Source organism: Nylanderia fulva, unplaced genomic scaffold (assembly GCF_048542155.1).
Source record: "Nylanderia fulva isolate GAGA-0341 unplaced genomic scaffold, ASM4854215v1 Scaffold5, whole genome shotgun sequence".
Taxonomy (NCBI): Eukaryota; Metazoa; Arthropoda; class Insecta; order Hymenoptera; family Formicidae; genus Nylanderia; species Nylanderia fulva.
Window position 1 is genome coordinate 2,065,845 of NW_028190587.1, and position 27,301 is coordinate 2,093,145.

Below are 27,301 nucleotides of genomic sequence, written 5' to 3' on the forward strand. Positions count from 1 at the left end.
GGTGTTACCAGTACGAGCTACCTCGACCAGGTCACCCCGGCATCACCCTGGCTAACGATCTGTCCGGAGGTACCGGGGGTCCCGGTGCGGGCGGCGTCGGTTCCGTCGGCGGTACTTCCGTCGGCGGCGGCGGAGGCGGCGGCGGCGGCGGCAGCGGTGGCGGCTCGTCCCTGCCGACGACCGCCCTCAGCCTCGATCACCAGCAATTCAACATCTTCCCGGCGATCTTCAGCCGGCAGCTCAACTTCTCCGCGGCGGCGGCCGCCAACTGCGGCCAGAACAAGTTGATGGACGAGTTAAGGCCGAATCTGGGTCTCCTCGGCGTCGGTCTGGTCGAGAACGACAGCTTCCACCTGAATCACAATCAGGAGAAGAGGAAGTGCAGCAGCGCCAGCTCGAATGAGCAGGATTTCGGTCTCTATGGGGTGCATCAGGGCCTGGAGGCGAGCCCGCCGACGCCCGCCGCGACTCCTGGCAGAAGCAGCGTCGGGGCTACCACGACTGTCGGTGAGTGTTTCGATCTTCGGAATGGAATTCTATCAATTACTTATTTTAGAGTTATATTAAGCTATTTTCTTGGCTAATACACGGCCATCTTTTTTCATGAAATTTAAACGCAAATATATATTTTTATAATGAATTTCAATGATGAAAATCAATGATAATGTTTCGATCTTCGGAATGGAATTCTATCAATTACTTATTTTAGAGTTATATTAAGCTATTTTCTTGGCTAATACACGGCCATCTTTTTTTATGAAATTTAAACGCAAATATATATATTTTTATAATGAATTTCAATGGTGAAGATCAATGATATTATAACACTCGAGGAAAGTAAATTCAATTTCATGCTTATTCGTTTCTCGCTCGAGTACACTGGAACCAACATTTTTTACCTTCGCTAAATCTTCCAACTGAATTACTATTTTGTTCATTGAACATATATTTAATTTCATGTTGGATTTAATGTGTCATGTTTTATTTTAATATTTTTGTTTCTTCAAAAGATTATTTATTTTTATTTTAATTAGATAGATTACAATGTATGTGTTGACTGTTTTTTTTTATTGATTTATGTGAGAATTGAATTGGAAATATCGTAATAATTTTTATAATTTTACATAAACACATTTATTGGAATAGATGTTCTATGTTGCGAATAAAATGTTGTAGAGAAAATTTTTTTAGAGGAGTAAGTTCTTGGCTTTATTTAAGTGAGCAATTATTCGATTGAAAAAAATTAGAATACGTGCATTGACTATATTTTTTCTTATTGCGAGAACTCAATTGGAAATATCAATGATAATTTTTATTTTACATAAATATATTTATTGGAATATATATATATATATTGCATTATATAAAATTATATATCCTACTTATCTTTTTTCATGAAATTTAAACGCAAATATATATTTTTATAATGAATTTCAATGATATTATAACACTCGAGGGAAGTAAATTATTTTAACATTTGTCATCATTATTTCGACGTCTCTTTGACGCACAATTTTTTCTAAATAATATAAGACGTTACTTTGGGTATTCTGTAATCTGATATACTTTTTCAAAGTGTCGCGTTTTTACCCCGTCGAGAAAAATGGACATCGTGCTATCTCGAGATAGACGCATTTTCCGCTTGTTGAGCCCCGAGCACGCGTTCACGCTGGCGATCAACTCGGAGTGTTGACAATGGATCGGGTGGGCTAGACATATGGTGGTACCTGTTCCGCGGACTATTATTATGTGCTAGTAGGGCTTACGAGAGCTTAGCACCGAGGGTGCACTAATGGGGTGGGCTCGAAACGTCGGACGTAGCTTGAACGAGTGGCGAGTCGAAAGACTCGAATAAAAGAACTCGTCTCTCTCGTTCCCTCTCATTTTAGTTATTGTATATCGCGACTCGTATTTCATAACGCGCGTTTCGTCCACTCGAAACGTCAACGCGTTTAATCGTCGCGTAGTTCCAAAACAAATTAATCGAATTAATTAGAAACACTTTACTACATGATTATTAATTTAGAATAAAGCGCGAAATAAACTTCGTCTCATTTTAATGTAATACATTTTTTATATCGTTAAAAAAACAAAGCGTTTTTAACAAGATTTTATAAATCGTTTACGGAATGATTAATCGCTTATTAAAATTGACACTGAATTCTTAATTAATGCATCTTTCTTTCTAAGCAAGAGATCGGACGCTTAAATTGACGTATGAGGTTCAACAGGTCTGTAGTCGTAGCGCGACGATCGTTGGAATTTTTTCGATCTTATTATGCCCGTGAATGTGAATTTCACGCGGTGGCACCGATTTGCAAATCGCGATATCCAGCATTCCGCCGTACCCTTCAAGGTCAGGGTTTCCGGAAACGAAGTGAGACTACCGCGGGATTCTCATGCAAATGATAATCCCGACAGCGTCGGGCCGCTTCGCGACGAGGGAAAAAGAGATAACGGGAATAAAACGAGGACAGGACGGCGGTGGAGGGAAAAATTAATGTCGTTAACCCCCTCGCGCGTTCTCCCGGGTATTAAAAGTACTCGAGCGACGGTCTTCTGCGCGCGCGGTTCCCGTATCCTCCTTAAAAGGCGCGTTCCGCTCCTGTCGAGTGACCCGTAACGTCGTCAGCCTCCAAATTCGTTTGTTCCGCGTATTCGCCCCTTACACACTCTGATTATACCCTGGCGATACAATCATTCTTAACAGTATATCGAACGTCGAGATCGAGTATTTGGACTATCCGATCATTATTCATGAGGAGGAAATGTGTCGTCATTTTTACAGCTACTTTTCAATTTTTCAATGTCTTCACAATTAAACTTGAAATTATCAAACTGTATTTGAAGTAAGTAATTGCGAGAGAAAATTAAGGGAAAGGTTTTTTATTTAGGCATCTGGTATTTCAAAAGCTTAAGGCTTTTCACACTTGTTGGATTAATTTTTGATATCTTTCTCTTCTCGCTTTTTGATATTTTTCTACAAATCAATTGCATACACAGAATATTCTAAAAGTGCAATCTTAAATATTTCGAAGAAGATTATCAGTTGTCATTTTTAAATATTTTAATAATTTAAAATTACGTATCGCTTTTTTAAGAAACGTGTATAATTCAGTAGCATAATTTATACATAATAGTATTAGTATACATAATAATGTTAACATAAATGAAGTATTTTTTAAATATAATAATGTATATTTTAATATATACTTTATATAAAACTAACAAGTTTTATATTCTTTAAAACTATATTTAAAAATCAAAGGAGCCATTTAAAAAAAAAATCCCTGAGAGAAAGTGAGACGTTGAGTGAGAAATAGACTTGTAGTAGACGGAAGTATTCGATATTGTCATAGATAAAAATCCGAATAATTTCTCGCGCTTTATCGTGGAAACGTATCACTTTCCGATAATGCGTTCTAACGTGACAGCAGATGCCGACGGACGGCAGCTGTAGGTCGAGAGAAGGCCATCGCATTAGCAGTAATCCTGTAAATCGTGTCATTCGTCGCCACGCGTCACCTCGTTAAAATCACCGCTAATTAGCCCCCGAAATCTGCGGGGGCAGATGTTGCAATGTGCCCCTTTCGCTCCTTTTCCCGAGCTTTTCTCGAGTGTCGCTTTCGTCGAGCCTGTCGGCGAACAGCTTGTAACTTCATCTAACAAAGGGTTAACTCGGCTGCGAAACGGGTCGTACGGTTTTGCCGACATTTTATTGTCGTCGCTCCGCTTTGCTCATCTCCGGTCGTACGAATTTATTTCGCGAGACATTATAGTATTGTAGTTTATACGACACATGTAAATTGAATTATTTTTTATTTGCGGATCCTTTGATCAACTTGGAGGAAAAATTAATTCTCAACTGCTTCGAAAATCAAAAAGCTTGGAATATTTTATTTTCTATAACTAAACGTCTCGCCTTTTATATTGTCTATTATCTAGAAATTTTATTAAAATGTGTGTATAAAGAGATCTCTGGTTGTAGAGCATAATATATATTATTTTATTCTCGTTTAAAAGAAAATGATAAGAGAGAAAGAAAGAGAGGTTTATTTTCCAAAAATTGTTTTTTATTGAGGAAAATTGGTTTATATCTAATAGCCAGTAACACTGTAATACATAATATTGTTTATGAAATAGTATAACTATTAATAAAATATGAAGCAAATATCATATAAAGAAATCTTTATACATATATATCTTTCTTTTTATCGTTAAATAAAATAAATATTATTAAAACATACTTCTTTTTTTTAATTTGGATTTTTGTTACTCGCAGCAAATCCTTTTTAAGAGAATTTTTCCATAATATATGTATTTTTTAATGTTAGTTTATGACTACAAACAGCAATTATATTACGTAAGATAATTTTATCTGATTGTAATAATATTTAATTCTTTTGATAAATGTTTATATTTGATTTTATAGTGTATTCGTTTTAACAAATATAGTTTGCAAGGATATAATTTTTCAGCAGATTTTTACATCAAAGATGTAAAACCGACAACCGTAATTTTTTTTGCCTATTTTCTGCAATCGAAAAACTCTGTAATTGCATAAAAACAGATTCAAATCCCGAACAAATTGAAACACAGCAATGCACAAATATATTTGACGAATCTAAATTTACAATCCAGTAATAAACTTTTTGCTTTCTTATAATTAAATTATAAAATCAATATTTATAAGTTCATATGTGTGTGTCTCTCGAATAATAGTTGTGAAGAATGTTTATAACAATATTTTACGTACTATACAAAAGAATCATACATTGTGTAAATGGGTCGATATCCCATTGTCATATATCGTAAATTAATGGGAAAAATTCATTTCGACATCATAAAGATCGTGGAAAACACTTTTTTGCCGATACCTTTTATGAGACATTAATTTCATTTCGTATCATTTATGAAAATCTCGTTTCAATCTATACTCATGTACAAAAAATTAGGACGAGCTTTTTGTTGCGTTAAAATGGAATATACTTTTAATGGAACAAAGTATTCCTTCCAGTTCGCGTTATCACAACTTTCAGAATTTAATTGCACGTGATTATACATATGATTGAATGTAAAATCCTTTTTATCTCTTATTTTTTTTAATTCCTATCTCTCTCCATTTTCTTGCGCTAGAAAAATTTCGAAACAAAATAATAAATTCTATACATATTTGATTTTTCACTTGTATTCCGAAATAAAAGATACAAAATTTGATACGCGTTCTCAAAATATAAAATTCATAAAAACTCGACGAAAATTAAAATGCTCCGAGAAAAAATTGTTGGACAAAAAAATTAATATAAATAATAGAAAAAATAGATTAATATTACAATAAAACATTAGAAACATTAGAAGAAAAAATAGCGAAAGGAGCGGCCTCACCAAGGCCCTTCGCCTTCTTACATATTTGACGTTTCACTTGTATTCCGAATTTAGAAATACAAAATTTAATACGCGTCTTCAAAATAATAAATTCTACACATATTTGATTTTCCACTTGTGTTTCGAAATAAAAGAAAAAAAATTTGATACGCGTTCTCAAAATATAAACTTGATGAAAACTGTGCGAAAATTTCTCGAGAATTAAAACGCTCGGAGAAAAAATGGTTGAATAAAAAAAATGAATATAATAATTAATAAAAAAAAATAACGTAATAATAACGCTCGGAGAAAAATGAGCAAGAGGAGCGGCCTCGCGAGGGCCCTTCGCCTTCTTCGCTGAACTTGACCGAGTTTCCTCGTTCACCGGGTAACCGGGCAAGGTATGTAAAGTGGACAGCATTCATCCTTGAACATTGAATCAGCATGTAACATGATTAGGTCATTAACGCCCTAACCAAGTTAGCATAGTGCGAGGGACTTCGCTCGCCACGCTTACCCCGGGACCTCGTGCGACCCCGGGTATAGGTACCTACGTTCGTTCATAAAGCCCCGGCGCCGCGACGCCGCGTCAACCAAGACGACGACGACGTCGACGACGCCGGCCGTGGACCTTGTCGCGCTCGAGGTCGAAAGTGCGGCGGATCGCGGCGCCTTCCACGGAATATCGAATTTTCCGGGGATGAAAGCGATACGGGAAATCGAGTTTCGGTTCGCTCCTGTCCGACTCTTTCGTCCTCGTCGTCGTCTAACGGATGAACAATACGTGTATATACGCGGCGATCCGCAGAGGGTGTTGACCGCGTTTATGACCGAGTATCGTTAACGGAGTTTGTTTATCGCGTTGGCCTCGGAAAATTCTCACGTAACTCGGTTTAGTCGCGGAAAAGAGTTTCGACGTGTCGCGCTTTCGCGAGAACCGCCTCTCTCGCGCTCGTCGAACTAGGTGATCATTGAAATATTCCGCGGAATTATATAAAGTTTGTTCGCGTGCCTTCGAGACTTTTTCGTTTTGCATAATTCTTCATTTCTTTTAGCAATTGGTTAAAGAGAAAAAAATTGCACAAGTTGACGCACAATTTGGAAAAAACCGATCGTATTTTATGCAATATGAATCATTTAGCGAGATTATCTTTTAAATATTGATAAAATTTAGCGCATAACGATTTAATACGTTGTTATATTATGTCATTTGTTCGACATACAATTTTGCTACTCAATATATTATTTGATGGCCACAACATACACATTAATATGCCATTAAAATAATTTCAAGCGCAATCGGCGAATAATTTAATTTATGAAATTATGACGTAATTATACACCCTCACACAATACAATTGACTAATGCAATGTTAATAAAATTGAAATTTATCTATCGTCATATCGACTGTATAGACAAACATTATCCCAGTTTAAGTCTGGATTGGATAAATCTTATTAAATGATTAAATTTTACCAATGTTAAATATTTCATTTCCTCTTTTTTTTTGCAGGAGCAGAAGGAGCTTTTAAAAAGTTAAAGCCCGACCCCTGCGCCTCTAGTCCTCACATCGGCCACACACCTACAACAGCTAGTTGTCCAACACCAGCCCGACGGCGACACAGGACTACTTTTACACAGGTTGGCACGTCGAAAGAATCTGCAAAATGTCTACTTTTTTCTAGTCTTGCGAGTAATTTTCAACATGTCCTCCATTAATAGTTTTTTGTCTTCGGTATTTTCGAGTAATTTTCAACATGTCTTTCCATTAATAGTTTTTTGTCTTCGGTATTTTCGAGTAATTTTCAACATGTCTTTCCATTAATAGCTTTTTGTCTTCGGTATTTTTTTCACATCGAGATTTCTCACAAGTGTATGCATTTCCGCGGAGGAACATCGAACCCTGTGATCGATAATAACATTTCGATTAGCCCCAATCTTTCGTATCGCGTCGAAATTTCCTGCCGGGTAGTTCAAATCGGCCTTTACCACGGCTTTCCAATTGTTTCGCAGGAGCAGCTGGCAGAATTGGAATCGGCGTTCGCAAAATCTCATTATCCGGACATATACTGCAGGGAGGAATTGGCGAGGACCACTAAATTGAACGAGGCCAGAATTCAGGTGAGTTTGCTGCTCTTCGCAGTTAAGAGATCAAACAAACCATTTTTTTTCGACTCAATCTTTCGAAAATGGAAAGATGTTTAATTAGATCAGTAATCGTTCAATTATAATTCACCGTTCTAGCAGCAAAAATTTAAATAATTTTTTTTAATCAACAACGAGAGATAATTCACATCTCTCTCTTTATTAATTAATTAATTTTGGAACATTGTTTACAACTCGAGTATCTGCGTGAAATTGAATTTTTTTTTATACTCTAGACTCTTGTGGATAATTTGACGTGTCTCTTTTGGTTACGAGCATCTTTTTTCTCAGGTATTGTTTGAGTGCGCGAATAAATTTTCAACAGTCTGCTATGAAGATTATGTTTCGCGTTGACGGCGCCGAAAAGCTTGTAGGCATACTTATCTCTCGTCTATCTTTTTGACTGTGACTCACTGTGTAATTGAATCAAAGATGCATGTGGGGTGACAAAATGAAATTACGCGCGCAAATGTCGGTCCAAGACACCCTATATTCTTTGAGGGTTGTGGAATTGATCAGAGGGGTCGGAGACGGGTTTCAACCCACTTCTTTCAATAAATCGAAGGGTTTACGTCAAAACGTTGAACGCGAAAATCTTTTTTCATAGTACAGCATCGGGGTTTTTCGCTCGAGTTTTGAGATAGATTTAATTTTTCATTTCATACTGATATAGAAGAGCGTTTAAAAATCGCAATTCTTTATTCTACACTCTACTAAATTCTCGCGAATAAAAAAAAAAAAGATAATTTGTGGAAAATTATAGTAATGAAATTTTTAATTTTTCATTTCATACTGATAGCGAAGAGCGTTTAAAAATATACATTAAAAGTCGCAATTCTTTATTCTATACTCTACTAAAATTCCCGCGAATAAAAAAAAAATGATAATTCGCGGAAAATTATAGTAATGAAATTTTTAATTTCTTCGACATGGAAACGTGAGTTCTACGACAGTGGTGCGGTTTGTGATGACATTAAGGGCGGAGGATTTGGTAATGAGAGAGAAAGAGGTAAGCGAGAACGGGGGGCAGAGGAGGAAAGAGGGAGGAGATGTCGGGGTTGGTGTACACCCGGTCCCGAATTCCGAGCGAGCGAGCGGTACATATTAAAACAGTCGCCGGTGCGTTGCGCTCTTTTGATATATAATGCAACGGGGTGTTGTTTGAGTTAAAAGCCCGGGAACCGCCGCGACTTAACCCTGTTAAACTGCGATGCCAAGTAAAACGCGGTTTGCGCTCGTCGCTCGCCGGTTATAACCGATGCACAAAGTGTCCGCCGCGAGGAGGTGCACAACCCGCGCGGCGGATGGTCCTGTGTTCGTTCCGACCTCAAACACGAGAGATAGAAAGAGAGAGAGAGAGAGAGAGAGAGGCTCGCAGTTTTAAATGTCATTTCCAGTCGCTGGTTTTCCGGCGCGCGGCTGCCCCAGAATCGGCCAATTACCTGTAATCTGCAAAGCGCGCGCTGTAATCAACGTTCGCGGATTTTGTGGATCTCGGTTACTCTCGAGCAAACGGCGGCTTCGCATCGCATCGTAAGGAAACTTTCGTGTTTTCCAAATTAAAATTGTGTACCTATACCTCGATTTATTTTTCTTACGCCGCGTTATATAAATCAAGCTTTTGAATTATCTATTTTATTTGGCATTTGTGTTTCTCAGTTTTCTTTCTCTGCGTATATACTTTAATAAAGAATAAATTGTGTGATTAAATAAAATTCCGTAAGTTTTTTTCATGACATTTTAGCAAAGTAATTTTTACGATTTATATTTTCATGAATTTCATTATGCGAAGAATATAGTGTGTTAAGTCATTATCGGTGCATTAGGTATAAAAAGATTCTTACAATGGATTGTAATTTAGTGATTATATTTTTGAACGAAATTAATCTTGCAGAATAGAATTAAAAAATGATTAAATAGTAACGTTCTATTATAAATTCATTTCACCTATCTGTTTCATATAAAATCATATCGATGAAGCATAAATATCATCGCGAAAATTCAGAAATACCCTCCTACCGTTTTCTACGCGAACGCGAAGGATAAAGGAAAATTTCGTCGTCCCTTGGAGAAATCGCGATTGATTTTTTACGCATTAAATTAAGCTTTTAAACTATCCATTTGTTTCTAAATTTTTTTTTGTGTACCTATACTTTAATAAAGAAACTTTTGAATAATAAAATTCTGAAAAATTTTTTTATATTTTATCAGATGTTAAATGCTTTATATAATTAATCTAATTACGTAAAAAAAATACAATGTGTTAATAATTATGTTAATAATTATCGGCGCATTATACAATATAAAAAGACTTCCAATGCATTGTAATTTAGTAATCATATTTTTGAACGAAACATTTACTTCTAAATTAATTTCAACACCTATATCTATTTCATATAAAATGATATCGATGAAGCCTAAATATCAACGCGAAAATTCAGAAGCACCCTCCTGCCTTTTCTACGTGAACGCGAAGGGTAAAGGAAAATTTCGTCGTCCCCTGGAGGAATCGCGATTGATTTTTTACGCATTAAATTAAGCTTTTAAACTATCCATTTGTTTCTAAATTTTTTCTTTGTGTACATATAATTTAATAAAGAAACTTTTGAATAATAAAATTCTGAAAAGTTTTTTTATATTTTATCAGATGTTAAATGCTTTATATAATTAATCTAATTACGTAAAAAAAATACAGTGTGTTAATAATTATGTTAATAATTATCGGCGCATTATACAATATAAAAAGACTTCCAATGCATTGTAATTTAGTAATCATATTTTTGAACGAAACATTCACTTCTAAATTAATTTCAACACCTATATCTATTTCATATAAAATGATATCGATGAAGCCTAAATATCATCGCGAAAATTCAGAAATACCCTCCTATCGTTTTCTACGCGAACGCGAAGGGTGAAGGAAAATTTCGTCGTCCCCTGGAGGAATCGCGATTGATTTTTTACGCATTAAATTAAGCTTTTAAACTATCCATTTGTTTCTGAATTTTTTTCTTTGTGTACCTATAATTTAATAAAGAAACTTTTGAATAATAAAATTCTGAAAAGTTTTTTTATATTTTATCAGATGTTAAATGCTTTATATAATTAATCTAATTACGTAAAAAAAATACAATGTGTTAATAATTATGTTAATAATTATCGGCGCATTATACAATATAAAAAGACTTCCAATGCATTGTAATTTAGTAATCATATTTTTGAACGAAACATTTACTTCTAAATTAATTTCAACACCTATATCTATTTCATATAAAATGATATCGATGAAGCCTAAATATCAACGCGAAAATTCAGAAGCACCCTCCTGCCTTTTCTACGTGAACGCAAAGGGTAAAGGAAAATTTCGTCATTCCTTGGAGGAATCGCGATTGATTTTTTACGCATTAAATTAAGCTTTTAAACTATCCATTTGTTTCTAAATTTTTTCTTTGTGTACCTATAATTTAATAAAGAAACTTTTGAATAATAAAATTCTGAAAAGTTTTTTTATATTTTATCAGATGTTAAATGCTTTATATAATTAATTTAATTACGTAAAAAAAATACAGTGTGTTAATAATTATGTTAATAATTATCGGCGCATTATACAATATAAAAAGACTTCCAATGCATTGTAATTTAGTAATCATATTTTTGAACGAAACATTCACTTCTAAATTAATTTCAACACCTATATCTATTTCATATAAAATGATATCGATGAAGCCTAAATATCAACGCGAAAATTCAGAAGCACCCTCCTGCCTTTTCTACGTGAACGCGAAGGGTAAAGGAAAATTTCGTCGTCCCTTGGAGGAATCGCGATTGATTTTTTACGCATTAAATTAAGCTTTTAAACTATCCATTTGTTTCTGAATTTTTTTCTTTGTGTACCTATACTTTAATAATAAAATTTCTGAATAATAAAATTCTAAAAAGTTTTTTTATATTTTATCAGATCATATAAAATGATATCGATGAAGCCTAAATATCATCGCGAAAATTCAGAAATACCCTCCTACCGTTTTCTACGCGAACGCGAAGGGTGAAGGAAAATTTCGTCGTCCCCTGGAGGAATCGGCGGGACCGGTTTGGAAGGTATCCGTCGCAAAACAGGGGTTCTCGGTGGAAGAAAAAGGTAGGATGGCGGCCGCGTAAGAAAGGGGGCCCCTTGTCTCTCTTCTCCCGACGTTTCTTCCCATCTTCCCACCGACGCCATCTCGCCCTCGTCTCGTAGTGGAAGGAATAGCGAGCCCGGCAAGCCTGAGACGTTTCAGATCTATCTAGGGTGGAGAAAATTCAATTTAAAATGGCGGCTCAGATATAATGGCAGCCTCCGGTACAGCGTCACCCAACCCCCTGCGCGCCCAACTCATCTCAACTTTGCCACCCTCGTTCGCCGTCTATTTCTCTCTCGTCCTTGCCGCCTCCACGGCCCGTGTCGCTATCTTTGAGGAAACAGAATGCCGTGACTAGCGCGGGAGCTTTTAAAGGAACGACTGCTACATCTACGACGTTGCTCGATTGATGGTCTCTCGTTAAAAAAAAAAAAAAAAAAAAAAAAGAAAGAAGAGAGATGGATTTCGCTCTCGAGATGCGTTGGCGGAGTAATTTTCTTTTTTCCATGTAATATGCGATGAACGACGCCATGTTTGACGGTATATAAACGTAAAGCTTTTTAGTATCTAGAGTTATTAATTATATTTTTACATCCTTTTATTATTTATATTTTTACATCCTTCTACATCCTTTTATTGTTCTTTGCACACATTATTACTGCTTAATATATGCAATAATTAATTATCAACATTATGATATCTAATACACTTTTTCGAATTATTATACATATATATATTTTTTAAATAGTTAAGAATGTAATTGAACTATTTTTGAACAGAAATAGAGATCTAATTATATTTTTACATCCTTTTATTAATTATATTTTTACATCCTTCTACATCCTTTTATTGTTCTTTGCACACATTATTACTGCTTAATATATGCAATAATTAATTATCAACATTATGATATCTAATACACTTTTTCGAATTATTATACATATATATATATTTTTTAAATAGTTAAGAATGTAATTGAACTATTTTTGAACAGAAATAGAGATCTTTCTGTAAGATTTCCCGAGGAGATTGTATATAATATAAGATTCTACATAGATTCACCCCTGATGATGACGCAAACGCTACGCGATTTGCAATTTCTCTAAACGCGCAAACGCGAATTAGTGCACCTTGAATGAGCGTTTTCCAGGCGAAACACGGTACACCTTGTGTAGGATCGTTTCCGTCCATTTATGTCATTTCGAGTGAGGTTTGCAGGAAACTTGGTAGGAAGATGTAATGTGCTGCTACGTATACGTACACAAGCATGCAAATAAATTTAATAGGAAGGTAAAGCAAAACACTTGGGCGGAGTGAATGTTTTCCATGATTGCTTGATAATTACAAATGAAAATAGAATAGTTATGGCATGAAATTGTCTTTATTTCTTATTTTTTTTTTTTAATTTCTGTACAGATAGATAATAAATTGAGAGCGAAACTGTATATTTCTTACTAGTTTCAAACTAGATTTTACTTTAATAAAATTTTTATTGGAAGATTGGAGCCGCAAAATATTTAATTATATATTATATTATATGTATATGAATACAAAAAAAAAATGACAAACGCGAAAAAGATGTTCCGATGTATTTCAACGTCAAAGTCACTAATATAATATATACGCAAGGATCGCGAAAGTATTTATGACGATAATGATAATAATAGTAAAAAATGGAGTAATACCCCGTGGTAAGAGAATAATTCTCGAATCATTGCACAAGAAATTCCATTATGCCGAGGAAAAAGAAAGGAGAAACCCCGAGCTCCGCGATATTGAGTTAGCCGAGTTTTCATTCGACCTTTTTACTTCGATTCGACTTCCGATCGAAGCCTACCTACCTGTCGAGCATTTTATGAGAAAATCGGCTTCCTATCTGACAGGAAACAAGAAAATTTATGAGAGTAGCAAAAAAATCACTGACAAGTGTCCTGTTCTTTCATTTTTTCGCGTTTTTATATGAATATAATAATTGATGAATAATTATAATAACGACGCGCGTTCGAAAATATTGATTGAACTAACTTTCTCATTATTTTAATTGTTGTATTAAAAAATATTGTAAGTTCAAGTAAAAACTACTATAATATTTTTTTTTAAATATAAGAAAGTACATAAAAATGTAAATTTAAAAGAAATAATGTATTCATTACTTACTTATCTACAAGACAGCCACATTAGAATGCATTTTTTCATAAAACTTAATTATAATTTTTGAAATTTATATTTATTATTATTAGAAAATTTACTGTGGCATTTAAATTTTTTCCAAGAAGAATAGATAATAATGATATGCTTTTTTACTCGCAATGTTTTTCTCTAAATAGATTAGGATTGGATTTTCGAGTTGGTTTTGTGCGGATATCGCACATATAGGATTTAATTACACGTTGTCGTATCCATAACTTCCGAAACGGATACGCAAAAGCGCATAGTATATCATTACATTAACAGGTCTTACGCGCCCTTGTCTTCTTTTTCCTTCACGAGAAAGCCATTACCCGTGTATCACATTTTCTCGAGCCAGTATGTGGGTTAGCTATCAGAGTGCAGTATTCTCTCAGGCATACAAGGGAGGATAGTTTTCTCGGTGGCGGTCCTCAAAGTAGCAGACATTTTGAGCCACGCTCCCCGTGGAATAGCCATCTCTCTTCTACTTCATTCTCTTTCCCTCCATCTTTCTCTATGAGTGAACGTGGAGAAGGAAGAGACGGATAGATGGATGGATAGATAGATAGATAGAGAGAACGAGAGAGAGTGGGAGAGAGCGGTTATTGAATTACGAACTCTTAGCTTTCCAGTTCTTGCAGAGTGCGCGCCTTGAGGGACGCGAACACGCAAGTATGTTCTGGAAAAGCTCTTCTAGAGAGGAGGCAAAATAAAAGGAATCATCCTTTTACCGAATCTCTCTCTCTCTCTCTTCGAGCAACCTCTATTCTACCCGTCCGTAAATGCGTGTGTAGGATGTACATTGGCTGGTAAACGAAGCGCTGTCGAAAGTTTCGACTCAGTGACGATTTAACGAAGGTATCGAGAGATACGGAATATTCGACAAACCCAAAGATGTAATTTATCGTTAAAGTCAAATTTGTACGTTTTAAAGGAAATTTTATTTTAATCATTAAATACTAACTATGTGGTCGTTTTCTTTTGTCTCTCGCAAAAAGTGATATTTCCGGCGAAAAAATCATCTGTCTGCGTTTTGTTATTTTTGGTAACCAAAATCGACTGCGAATTTCAAACTAATCTACCTACAGTTTTTTGCCAATTCTCTGTAACCATATATATATATATATATATATATATATATATATATATATATATATGCACATATAGATATGATCTATTCGCAACAGTATTCTCGATAGTGAAGATACGTCCCGTTTTAGATTTTAGGGAAACACGCGGTATCAAGTTAAACGAAGCGTCGACAATGTCATTTGCATATACACGACACATGGAAATACAAGCACGTATACGAAAAAAAAAAAAAAAAAAAAAAATACCAGGGGAGCGACAAATATGGGAATCGAGTTCTTATTGGAAATTTTTGGAAAACCGTCCTCGCGAAAATGTGAGATCCAAAAGATAATCAATCGAGCTCTGTTTGTATATCTGACGGATACAAATCCAACTTTGAAAATCTCGTTAAAATAGGTTTCGCATTAATTTCTATTCATGCCTCGGGTGATTTAACGAGCTTTTAAATTTGATTTACTTTCGAAATACGCGATTTAATTATGTAAAATGTACTGAATACATTTATTAGTTTTTAAAAAAAAATATTTGCAATGTTATTCGATATTCTATATATATTTTTATATATTTATTTTATATATTTTTAAAACGTGCGCCCTTAAAATACCACCGCGTTTCGATTGATACCTGTATTTTATTTTATTTTTTTTTCCTACATATTTAATGTGCTATATTTTCTATGTATTTAGAATTAGCAGCTTCGACTGGTATACGCTCGTACATATATCTGCGGTAATGCCAGATTATTCGAAAGCTGAGTGTGTTTTATGCAATTGCAAATCGGCCCGCGGTGAGAATTCCAATGCGGATGAGATTGATTATGCGACTTGCCTCTCGCACGTTCCGCGATTTCCATACATGTGAGTTAGAGCGATGCATGCTCGCCATGAAAATGTTAATCAAGCCCTTTGTTAAGAGTCTTCAAATGTGGCTTTACCCCTTTGGAAGCGTGTATCGCGCGTTTCCGTCGCCGCGATGCTTCTTTCACTTTATTTGCAAATTTATGTAATACCATTAAAAAAGAAGTATCAAACTCGTGGTGGTAACTTGTATAATTTTCGCTGTAATCTAACGATTGCACGAATTTCCTCGACGATCCTTTTCGACGTAGATTTAGATTCATTCATTTCAGAATTAATATTCCCGATTATTATTGTTCCGATAATCGCACCGATTCTCTATAATATTTCATATCCGAATCGGGTACTCTCTGTCTTTCTCAACTAAGTAATCCCGGATTCTAGCCAATTTCGCGGCAAGAACTTAATCTAAATAAGATTCCATTACTCCGCTCGGCGTGTCTAGATGTTTCTACTGCAGAAACTTCATTTGTCGTAATTTCCTATGCAAGATCGTTTATGATTAAAATATATATATGAATTTGTTAATATTTACATTCTTTAACCATTTTTCCGCAATAATTCTGGCTGGATACATCTACTTGTCGACTACTAATGGTCTCACTTTGGGGAGTTTTAATTTCATAAAGTGCACCTGTAAATGTGTATAATTATTAAATAATTGAATTACAAATTATTTCTCTAAACAATTTCCCGACATTTAATATAAATCGAAATTGATTCGCTGAACTCGTGACCTTTGATTCCAATTAATTCGGCAATCTAAGTAAAATCTAAGGTAATCTAAAATCCAATTGTAACTGTAAAATTACTTGTCTAAACTTGTTTGCCACTCAATACCATCGAATCCTGTTATATTTATTTATAGTTTAATTAACAATCAAACAAATTTAATAAAATATAAATTGGTTTTTCTATCGACATACTTTTTTCAAGTATTTTGTGTGGGGGTGTATAAAAAATTTTTTTTTTACATTCTCTTTAACATATGTCAAAATTTGCAAGTTAATATTTGTACGAAAACTCAGCGTACTGTCCAGAGACATGATGATGTATTATAAGAGAAAGATCATTACGGAAATAACCCCACTGCTGATGAACTATTAATTTCTTGCGTAGGTGTTGATCTCTTCAGCGTGGATTAACGCGAGATAGATCTTGACGTAGGTGACGACCTTTATCGCGCCAGGCTGCTTGATGCTATGTTACTAGGTTAATTAATAAATTAGCATCAGAATTACTTTTTAATTAACTGAGAGAGATGATTAATTAAAATAGTTATAAAATTCTTTCTTGTATTTCAAGCTAAAATAAACTTTTTATTGATTCGTATAAAACGTTTAGAAAAAATGTTTGAATTAATTAAGTAAACCCATTTCTGATTTTTAATATTTTCAGAAATAAAAATAATTATAAATAATATATTTTTCAAAGTTTCTTATTTCTAATTTTTTTTCTCTTTTCATTATTTAATTTGTGTACGTCGATAACTGCAATATTCGTTATACATTTTTTTCATTGTGAATTAAATAATAAATCGATTTAATTAAATTACACATATACGAAAATCAAGGTATACTCAAAAGACAATTATAATTATAAAATATTAATGAATAAAATTAACGATGCATATTTTAAACAAGTTAGATTTAATTTATAAATAGTTTATATATGTCTGTATGCACGTTTGTGTGTGTGTGTAAATTTCTTTTTTAAGAAATTTATAGTATGTCAGCCAAGTAGTAAAATAATCGAGAATAAAGTTACAATAAATTGAGCAAAGATGAGACTATTCAGCTCTAAAAAATTAACGGCAAAAATAAAAAATCTAAAAATTCATCTTTATTTTCTAAGAACACGTAGTGATTTTTTCCTCCACGTACAAGGGAAACTCGGGTTGATACAAGAACATTGCTGCGGATATTTTACAAGACACTCTTCGGAAACGCCATGCTTCCACACAAAGAGTGATAGAGCTGGGAAGTGAGAAAGGCAGAAGGATGCAGAGAGTACGCGAGAATAACAGAGAAAGAGGGAGAAAGAGAGAGAGAGAGAGGGAAGGAGAAAGAGAGAGAAACGGAGAGGGTGAGAGTTTGAGAGAGAACAGACCCGGTTCGAGCCACCCCGGTTCATGTCACCCACTTCTGCGGCGATGAGAGAGGGTGCACAGTAGAAATGTCGATAAAACGTGTTGGCCAATGAGCGAGCCTGGTGTGACGTCACCGCCGCGGCGGCGGCCAATCGGGTGGCGCCGGTGACGTCACCGGTAAGGGTGGAAACAACCCCGACCCGGGACGAGAAGCCGCAGGCTTTTCTCTTTCTGGCGGGGGCCGTTGAAAAGAGGGGTCGGTTGGTTGGGCGGCAGGGTAGGGGCGCGAGGGTGGAGATTGTTGGGAGTTACGGGGGTGGACGCGGATGAGGTACCGAGAGAGAAAGAGGGAGAGGGTAGTGGGCCGGGGTGCGGAAACGTGCGCCAGTGGATGCCGGGGTGAGTCGCCGGTGGCGGCTCAGGCAAGCCCCAATATGGGTTTACTAATCCCGCGAAACAATGGAAATTGCTCGATGCAAAATGGCGATAGGTAAACCACCCTGGGTTGCCGGGGATAAACTTAGGATCGGTTCCTAGAGGTAAGAGGGAAAAAAAGCCTGCTTTTTGGCCCAGGAGATCCATGACATTTTTTTCATCGCGAGACTATTGTTAACTCACTTGTGCTTAAGTTCATCCTTAAGCACTCCTTAAGCTTTGCTTGTATATTACTTTTTTCACTTTTTCATTGCCATTTTATTACAAATATATTGTAAATAAGTATTCAATATTTCTCGAAGCATATGATTCGTTTTATATAAACTTGTGTATATAATAGTGTAGATTATATATTTATATTTGCGCGAGATTTAAAATGTTAAAGGATTCAAATATTAAATGAGCTTGCGGATTTTAATGTTTGAATCCTTTAATGTTTTAAATCTCGCGAAAATGTATAAAACTAATATTTTTAGAAAGAAAGAGAAGTTAGAGTGAAATGAGTTCATAATTTGTAAAGCATGAAATCGAATCTTTATATGCTTCTGCTTTGATTCTAGATGGATACATATTGAAGCGCTCCCAGAACAATTCATGTATAGGTCGCTTCGGAGCGATTTCAAACGAATAAATAATATTTCGCGAAACTATATATTGAAAAAAAAAAAATAAATAAATAAAACCGTAATTTCAATGTATATATTCCATTAATTGTTTGTGTAATATAAAATTATTTGTAATGCAAAACTCTTTTATCTCAAACTCTCTTTATCTGCCTCATAAAAGCTATTAATTAAATTTAGATCAATTAAAATAATTATTATAGTAATATACAGCTCGAATCTAATAGTCGGAACAATAATAATACACGTACAAAGGAATTAAGATAGTTAATTGCACTAATCATTGAAATATTGTTAATGCATATACGGTTGCACCTGTTCGCTCATGCAATTTTGTTTCTGCCTAGGTTTGGTTCCAGAACAGAAGAGCGAAATACCGGAAGCAGGAGAAGCAACTGCAGAAGGCTTTGACACCAATTCCCGCCTGCCAAGGTGCCATGATGAGGAATATCTATCCTGGTGCTAGCAGAGGTTATCAACCCTACCCCCATCCTCACAACAGCATAAATGGCATAAATCGTTATCCCCAGGTGAGGCTCCCTTACGACGCGCAGGACGCTTCCGAAATTTCATTATTATCGATACCCGCCGCTTTGCACGCTCACCAATACACTCAACGCGAAGATACACCCTCGATAATGGCAAGTAAATAATATAAACAAATTACTAGTAAACGAAATGATACAAAAAAAAGAGAGTTACAAAAGATGTGTTCCCCTAAGATACATCTTACTCTTATCTCGCGCAGTTACTTCGAACTTTATTAATTTAGTGCAAACCAAACTAAAGAGATTAAAATCTTTGGAAATTAATAGTTGTGCCCGAATTGGGACAAATTATTATGAGCATTTTTCATCGAGATATATATTCGCTGTTCAACGTGCGATTGGTCATGTTAGAGAAGCAGATGAAAATATTGTGATAAATGGATAGATCGCGATCTCTCGAGGGATTATTTGAAAAAAAATGTATACATCAATTTTACCTAAGAATTTCGATACAACGGTGGATTTTGGCCGCTTTTGAAGGTTCACATATTGCGAATGAATTCGATGCGTTTCTCGTTAATGATTTTAACCGAGGTATTAAATTGGAGTGCACCTGAGCGTGTATGTCCGGCGCATCGCTATCGGTCGATATAGCTAAATTGCATTTCGGCTGATTAGTTGGGTCGGCCGAATTACCGAATGCCTACCGTTTTAATTGAGCCGATAATTCGCGAGCGTGTCTATCGGTTTCTTTTTTAAAAAAAAAAGACATATTATTTATGAATCTTTAACACCGATTTGTCTTTTTCTTTCTCTCGAAATTTTCAAGAAAATAACGTACAAAGTTTTCTGCCGCAGTTAATATTTTCATTTTAGGATTTTGGAAACATTTAATAATAATAATATACCAGTCACACGCATAACACATACACAATATTTAAGTATAATGGTAAAGGAATATATGTACATAAAAAATAAATGATAATTCCTTTATAATTAATAATTTTATAATTAATAGTTGCTTTTTATAATAAAATTAATAAAAGCGTCGATGAAAAATTTCTTTATTCAGTTCAGAGAAACTCTAATTTTTCTCTTTCTATCTTCATCAGATTGTACTTAATAATTGTGATATTACGTAGGATCACGTAACACGTTGTAAAATTGATTACGGTCAGGAAATAGACACCGCGCCGCATTATTAATTTCCATCGAGTTCCGAACGTATATTATGCGTTTAATTTTTATAATGAAACCATATATCCCCTCATCACATTCGATTCCGCGTTTGCCCTCTTCCCAGCGAGTGGAGATGTAAGAGCGACTTATAGTCGATAATTATGTTTCATACACGTTAATTACCGCATTACTTTCTTCCCGTTGTTTCAGAACAGTCTCTCAAACCGCGCACGTGTAACTTCATAATTTCATTGATATCGCAGAATTCATTTTTGCTCATTTGTACGCCCGCGAAAATTAATTATACGCAACATTAAAATCGCGCGTCTATTCTTCGCGGAACAAATACAAATAAATTTTTAACAGGGTGTTGGTATAATCTGATTAGAAAAAATTGCGTGTTTCAAGGAACGCGATCGAAATTCGCGACTAAATCCGAACGTCTGATCATTTCCAAAATCATGGATGAAATGATCAACGTCATTGATCGCTACGTATCGTGTTTCAGATGGGCACGACGTCTTATCCGAGCATGACCCAGCCGTTCTCCATGTCGCATTCAGCGTCGAATATGTCGGCCGTCACCGGAATGCGACAAGATGCAATGGGTGAGTCATAAATAATGCAACGCCAGTGCTTTTAGATATGCGAGCATGTGCGTAAAGTGAGCGACATGAATGGTTCGCGTGTTGCGCTCTCATTTAGGTCAAGGATCATGCAAATGTCTTTAATTCCAGAATTTGAGGGTAACCGGCTCAACTTTTTCGCCGGAAATCGAGCGTCATTGTTGCAGAAATCGTTCTCGATAGCCAATATTTGCAGTGCTCTAAGTAAAATAAAATATCCAATTTAAAACGAAATTGCATTTACAAATAATTTTGCGCTTTAAGTATAATATAGCTAATTTTGTGGAAAGAGCGCAAGGAACTTCTGACGTTAGAAACGTCAGATATGTGAAAAGAAATTATAACATTTTGCAAAGCCAATATATTATAAATTGACAATTGTCATCTGTAACGATTTTATAATGATTATTAAAATTTTCATTGAACGCGCTATTTAACGATGCTACATTTTGCATGAACTTCACAAAATTTGTGCATAAGAGAATTTTCTCTTAGAATTTATCCTGAAATTCACGATGGTAGGACAATATGGTATTGAAAGAATTTTATGAGTTTTCTCTGATTAAAATATTTACCACAATAAAAAATAATATCTATCACAATAAGATATAAAATATGTTTGTTTAATTTGACTAAAATATATAGTAAAATTTCAATAATTTTAAAATATATTAAAAATTATATTTTTAATCCAGCTTAATCGTTTATGATAATTTTCACATGCGGCATAGCAATTTTCGGCTTATTATCAAGCATGATAAAATTTGTAGTGAATTTTGCGGTAAAATATAACGAAAAATTCTCTCCGTGTACACGATTTATTATCCTTCTACTGTACACATATGAATTCTTCCTCTGCAAGATTTCGCGAACGGATCTAAACCGATTTTTCCGATGCCTCGCTCGGGCTTCGTTCTCTCGTCCAGTATCTTGGCGACTTTCAGCACGATTTTCGCGGATGCTGACCCGACGTTATCGAATGATTCCGCAAAAATCCGGAGCGGAAATGGCGCGAATCCGACGCCCGGGCACGGGAGAACTCTCTGCCCGCCAGCTTCCAAGACGCTCTCTTCTCCATTTCCGTCCCCCAGCGCCGTCTTACACCATTTCCGGCGCGAGATGGAATATCGCTTTTAAATCGAATCAAGACTATTCGCGAATTGCCTGCCTCTCGAGGCTGCTCGGCGCGAGCGAGCGAGCGATTGCTCTACGCTCCGCTCCGCTTGCAATCTCGCCGCCTCTCCTTAACGATTTAACGCCTCTCTCCTTGACGTCTTAATGCGATAGCAAATTGACCGATTAGTAGACTCGATAAAGCTCCTTGGAAAGTCGTTAAATCGAATCACTCTTAGAAAATTCTTTCGGGAGACAAAAAAATCCGCTATTCTCCGCGCTGAGGGAAATTCAACGGCGATTTATTCAAAGAATATAGTCTCGCGAGTTTTATTTATTAAAAATATTGCTACTGTTTGCGTTTAATTGGATGCAACTATTTTTACAATCAAATAAAACAATTAATATAACGAAAATTAATTTTCGTTGCAAATAAATCATTATTTTAATTTGTTTTCCAAAAGTCTTGGCAAAGTACCAAGCAAATTAAAATCATTATTTATTTACAACGAAAATTAATTTTTATGTAATTTGAAAACGACGCACCGATACCCGCGTTTGGATCCGAAACCTTTATACAATTCTGAGTTTTATTTATATATACAAACCTTTAAATTCTTATAAAAAAATTCATAGTGTGTGCTTTTTCCTTTTCGATATAACATACAATAGATTTCACATATAATAGATATTTTGTCAATTTTGTGCTAATCTGATATAGAATAAAAAGACAGAATTAAAGGTATAATCTATATAGATTCATCTATAAAATTATAATCCTCTAAAAATATAATAAATAAAATTTTAATATTTATTATGATTACTATATGAAAGAAGAAAAAATAAATAGTAGGATCTATATTTTTGTAATATAACTTTGATGTACCTGAAATTTCGTATCATTACGGTATTAATCAGAGTAGAAATATAATGAAAAAATGAAGAACAAATACACATCGAAAGATTGCTAAGCCAGGTCTATCCAACATAGGTTCTTGGCGATCAATCCTTAAAAATCATGCGTGGTTTGCCTAAGAACGTGTTTTTCGTTTCAGGGATGTCAGCGGAGGACGAATGGTACAACAAGAGCATCTCGGCTCTGAGAATGAATACAGCTCATCACCCGAACCTGGCCGCACCCATGTTACAATATCAAACATAATTGTAAACGGAGGCGGAAGGGCGATTCAAGGATCTCGTCAAAAATCCGGTGTTACACTTATAATCGAACAACGGGGGAAGAAAAAACAAGAGTGAAAGAACGACGAGATCGACAAAGCCCGATCGACGTTTCGCCGTTTCGCAAATGAAAAAGGCAAGAGATAAAAGCAGAAACACGGATGATGATCTATTTGCGTTATCGCTAATCGGCCGCATCGACATCCTGATTTCGCGACACATCCTCGCATTTCGCTTTGTAGCAAATGGGCTCGGTTCGCATATATTGCGAATACACGCGCGTGAAAGCTATCATCGATTACGTTTCGGATTTCGTCACACACATACACACACACACACACACACACACATATATATTTATATATATTGTTTTGGGCGAGCTAAATATTATTATTAAGCGCGGCGTTAAATTCGATTAAGCGCTATGATGAAATAGCGGCATTTATTTCCAGCATCCGGAATGTGAGCTGCGAAAGAAATATTTGTTGCAGAATTTCAATTGGCATCTACTTATTTAAATTCTCGTCTATGACTGCTCGTGTGATTACCGCGACATAGAATGTATTACGATCGACGTACAGATTATTTCTAATATCGCGTATTTTTTTTGAATCTCTTGCAAATTTCTGGTAGATCTTTTCTCGTATAAATCTTGAATTAAAATTCTTTTAAATTCTTATAAAGTTAATTTTAGGAGCAACTCTGCACATAAAAAAATGTTTTATTTGTCATATTTTATATATATTTTTTTTAATATATTAATTTTAATTAAATAAAATTATAGTGAAACTTAATTCGAGAAATTTATTGTTTTAGGTTTGAGAATTGTTGACGTTACAATATTTAAAGAAAAAATTTGATCGCAAATGACTCGAAATGTTCGTATTATAAGCAAAGTACTTTATTATTTATTAATTTGTTTGATTCTCTGCTACCAACTCTGAAAACTGAAAGTTCAGCCAGAGAATTTGTTATACCTATATTTCTCGCAGCGCGGAAAAATTGTATATATCTTTTTCTATACGAAAAGAGAAAGATCAGTCTTTTCTTACTTATTCAAGAGAAAATACGCGATGTCTGAGACTCATCCATACTTTGGATACGCGGATAGCGATAGTTCTGCGATTGGCGTGTACAAAAAAATTGAACCGTTTGTCGCTGAAGATCTGTATATTTTTTACGTGTAGCGGATGTCTATTTTCTAATTATTTTCGTTAAAGACAAACGTGTCGCGAGACACGCGCAAATGCACATTTAAACACACTTGCACGCGACAATTCGTTAATCTCTTAACAACGATACGTGCCACGCTTTCGTTAATCGACGGAAAAACGAGAGGAAGGGGTTGAACAAAGGACGGGACTGTAAATAAGGGCGAAGATATAGATACATAGAGAGCGTGTAATCGGCAGATACTCTAGCATATGCGATTTTTCAATGTCCTTTTAAAAGTGTAAGCATACCCTTAGTGAATGATATTAGGCATTGATTTGTGTGCTTATGTTGACCACGATTTTGGATAACATGGGGCGGAAGAGACCAGAGCGCGGTTGGACGGCGGTATCTGACAGTGCTTTTGCGTTTGACATTTGAGAGGCGCCAGGGAGTTTTCCCATCGCGAGAATCGTATTACCGAATCTCACTCCTTCGTATAGATTAGACGTCGTTGCACACAAATCGACACAAGGACGTGTCTCACCACCCTTCCAAAAGTGACACAAAACGATGTGATTTTGCGTTTTGCATTAATAAGTATAAAAAAAAAAAAACATATGAAACGTAAAACACTAACTGTAAGTGTATAATATTCGATCTAGAAAATATCGTAAGTGTGAGATAAAGACAAAAGTTATAAGTGAAAGTGACATAAGAATAACTGACAATGTTATTGAATTGCTCATATTTTTAAATTCGTGTCATTAAAACGGGGATGTGATATATATATCAGCGTATCGCGAGCAATGGGGTAGGTTTAGCATGAATTTACGATATTGTTTGACGGAACTTTATGCTGGACGATTTGTTCGTCAAGACTACTATTGTTATTGTACGGTACGCTTATATATATTTATGTAAATTTGTGTGCAACAGCCTTTAAACTTATTTTACACTGAGAAAGTATCCGGTGCCAGATTCGTCAGAAACGAAACGAATCGCAATGACAAGTTTAGGAATTATTATTTAGATTTTTAGATGAAAAAAAACGAACCCTTCTCTGCTCATCATATAGCATCGAGATTGATCTTTTAAACCCGAATGAATAAAGTATTAAAATTGAATTACATTGTAAAGTTCACTGATTGATACCAAAATCAGTGTATATAGGCATTTGACAAACGTACAGATCATAAAGTCACTGATTATCTGCTAGCCGAACAGAGTTGACATGCAAAAGATGGGGTTGCACCTTATCTTACTCACACATCCAAGATTAAATATGTAATTAATTATTGCTAACGGATCATACTGTGTAACAATGTTGTGCTCGTAATATTCAATACGATATTGCATCGACAGGCGAATAATATCAGACAAATATTGCCTGATGTCGCGAGATAATTCACAGCCGTTGAGATGATTAACGAGAATTGCGACATTATTATCACAAACAACGTAGCAGATCATGTATGAAAATTGGATCGTCAATGAGACGGTTGTCGAACGAGCATTATTATTCACTCTGTTGCCGCAAGTCGGTTAATTATTACGATCGTTCGTCGTCCGGATGCTTTCCCGCGTAAAAGCAGAATCGCAGCTTTCGTCGTTTTAACCGTTTATATTTCCGACTCATCAACAATATTTTTATTTAATTATATATATTCAATATAAACGTCTATGTATAAAGATTATACGCGTTTTATGAAATTAAAAAAAAAAAAACTAAAAAATATAAATATTTTATATTTAATTGTTTAGTTATTATTTCATTCAATTTCGTGAAATATGCTCAATTTTACGAGATACTAATAAGCACTTTTACGTGTGAAAAAATTTCATAAAATAATACATTTATTTATTTGTTTGAATTTATCGCAAACATTCGTGCGAAACTTTCTGTGCAAAAGTTTTTATGCAAAAGAAAGCGAAATACAAACGATTAACACGCGATTCGCGTTCGACTTCTCCCTGGCGCCTTTCAGTAATATTCGGAATCTGTCCAGTCAACAATCGTCTATATTGGTGTCATTTTTCGATAACTGTTTAATCAATATATTGACTCGAAGATGAAGCTGCAGACGACTGCGCATTGTTTTCGTGTAGTTTCGCTGCGACCTTATTATTATCGTTCGCGGCATTCCACGAGAAATGTTCCTAAAAAATTTGTAACATATCTTACACGTACTTAACACTGATACATGCCTGAACACATATACACACACACGTGTACACATATAAAGGTGAATACAAAGATATATGGCACGCGTGGGCACGTATAGGCTCGTGCATCCAAAATCACACATGAAATCACATTGTGTTGAGAGGACAAGTTAAAAATTAAGTGGAAATGCATACCGGACGAGCGTAACATAGTTTTAAGCAAGGGTCACGTATTGTACGTATGTGTTGTACATAGCCTAAATAAAAATTACATTTAAAAATATTCCTTTTTCCTTCATCTTTAGAATTCTCTAGAGAATACAGGGTGTATACTTAAATCTTAGAATTCAAATTCCTTGAAAATTCCAGGTTTTCCAGATTTTTCCAGAGAGTATACACCCTGGAATACCAAAGATAAATTAAATTCTTTGAGAACATAAAAAGTGCGCTTCTATCATTTCAAAAAAATATGAGAAAACAAGATAAATGATTGATAAAATATACT

The 27,301-nt window shown here is 35.1% G+C and overlaps 1 protein-coding gene across 2 annotated transcripts; it reads left to right on the forward strand.

Moving 5' to 3' along the window:
• On the forward strand, positions 1 to 27,079 carry LOC114940485 (homeobox protein unc-42). 2 transcript variants are annotated; one of them, XM_029315186.2, is made up of 6 exons: positions 1 to 507; positions 6,879 to 7,006; positions 7,379 to 7,486; positions 19,241 to 19,423; positions 21,069 to 21,168; positions 23,355 to 27,079. In XM_029315186.2, exons 1-6 carry the CDS (start codon positions 288 to 290, stop codon positions 23,459 to 23,461), a joined length of 846 nt encoding a protein of 281 aa, XP_029171019.1. In that variant the 5' UTR covers positions 1 to 287; the 3' UTR covers positions 23,462 to 27,079. The 2 variants fall into 2 exon arrangements, with proteins under 2 accessions (XP_029171019.1, XP_029171018.1); XM_029315185.2 differs by lacking the exon at positions 23,355 to 27,079 and adding an exon at positions 21,298 to 21,710.
• The last annotated feature ends 222 nt before the right edge of the window (positions 27,080 to 27,301 follow it).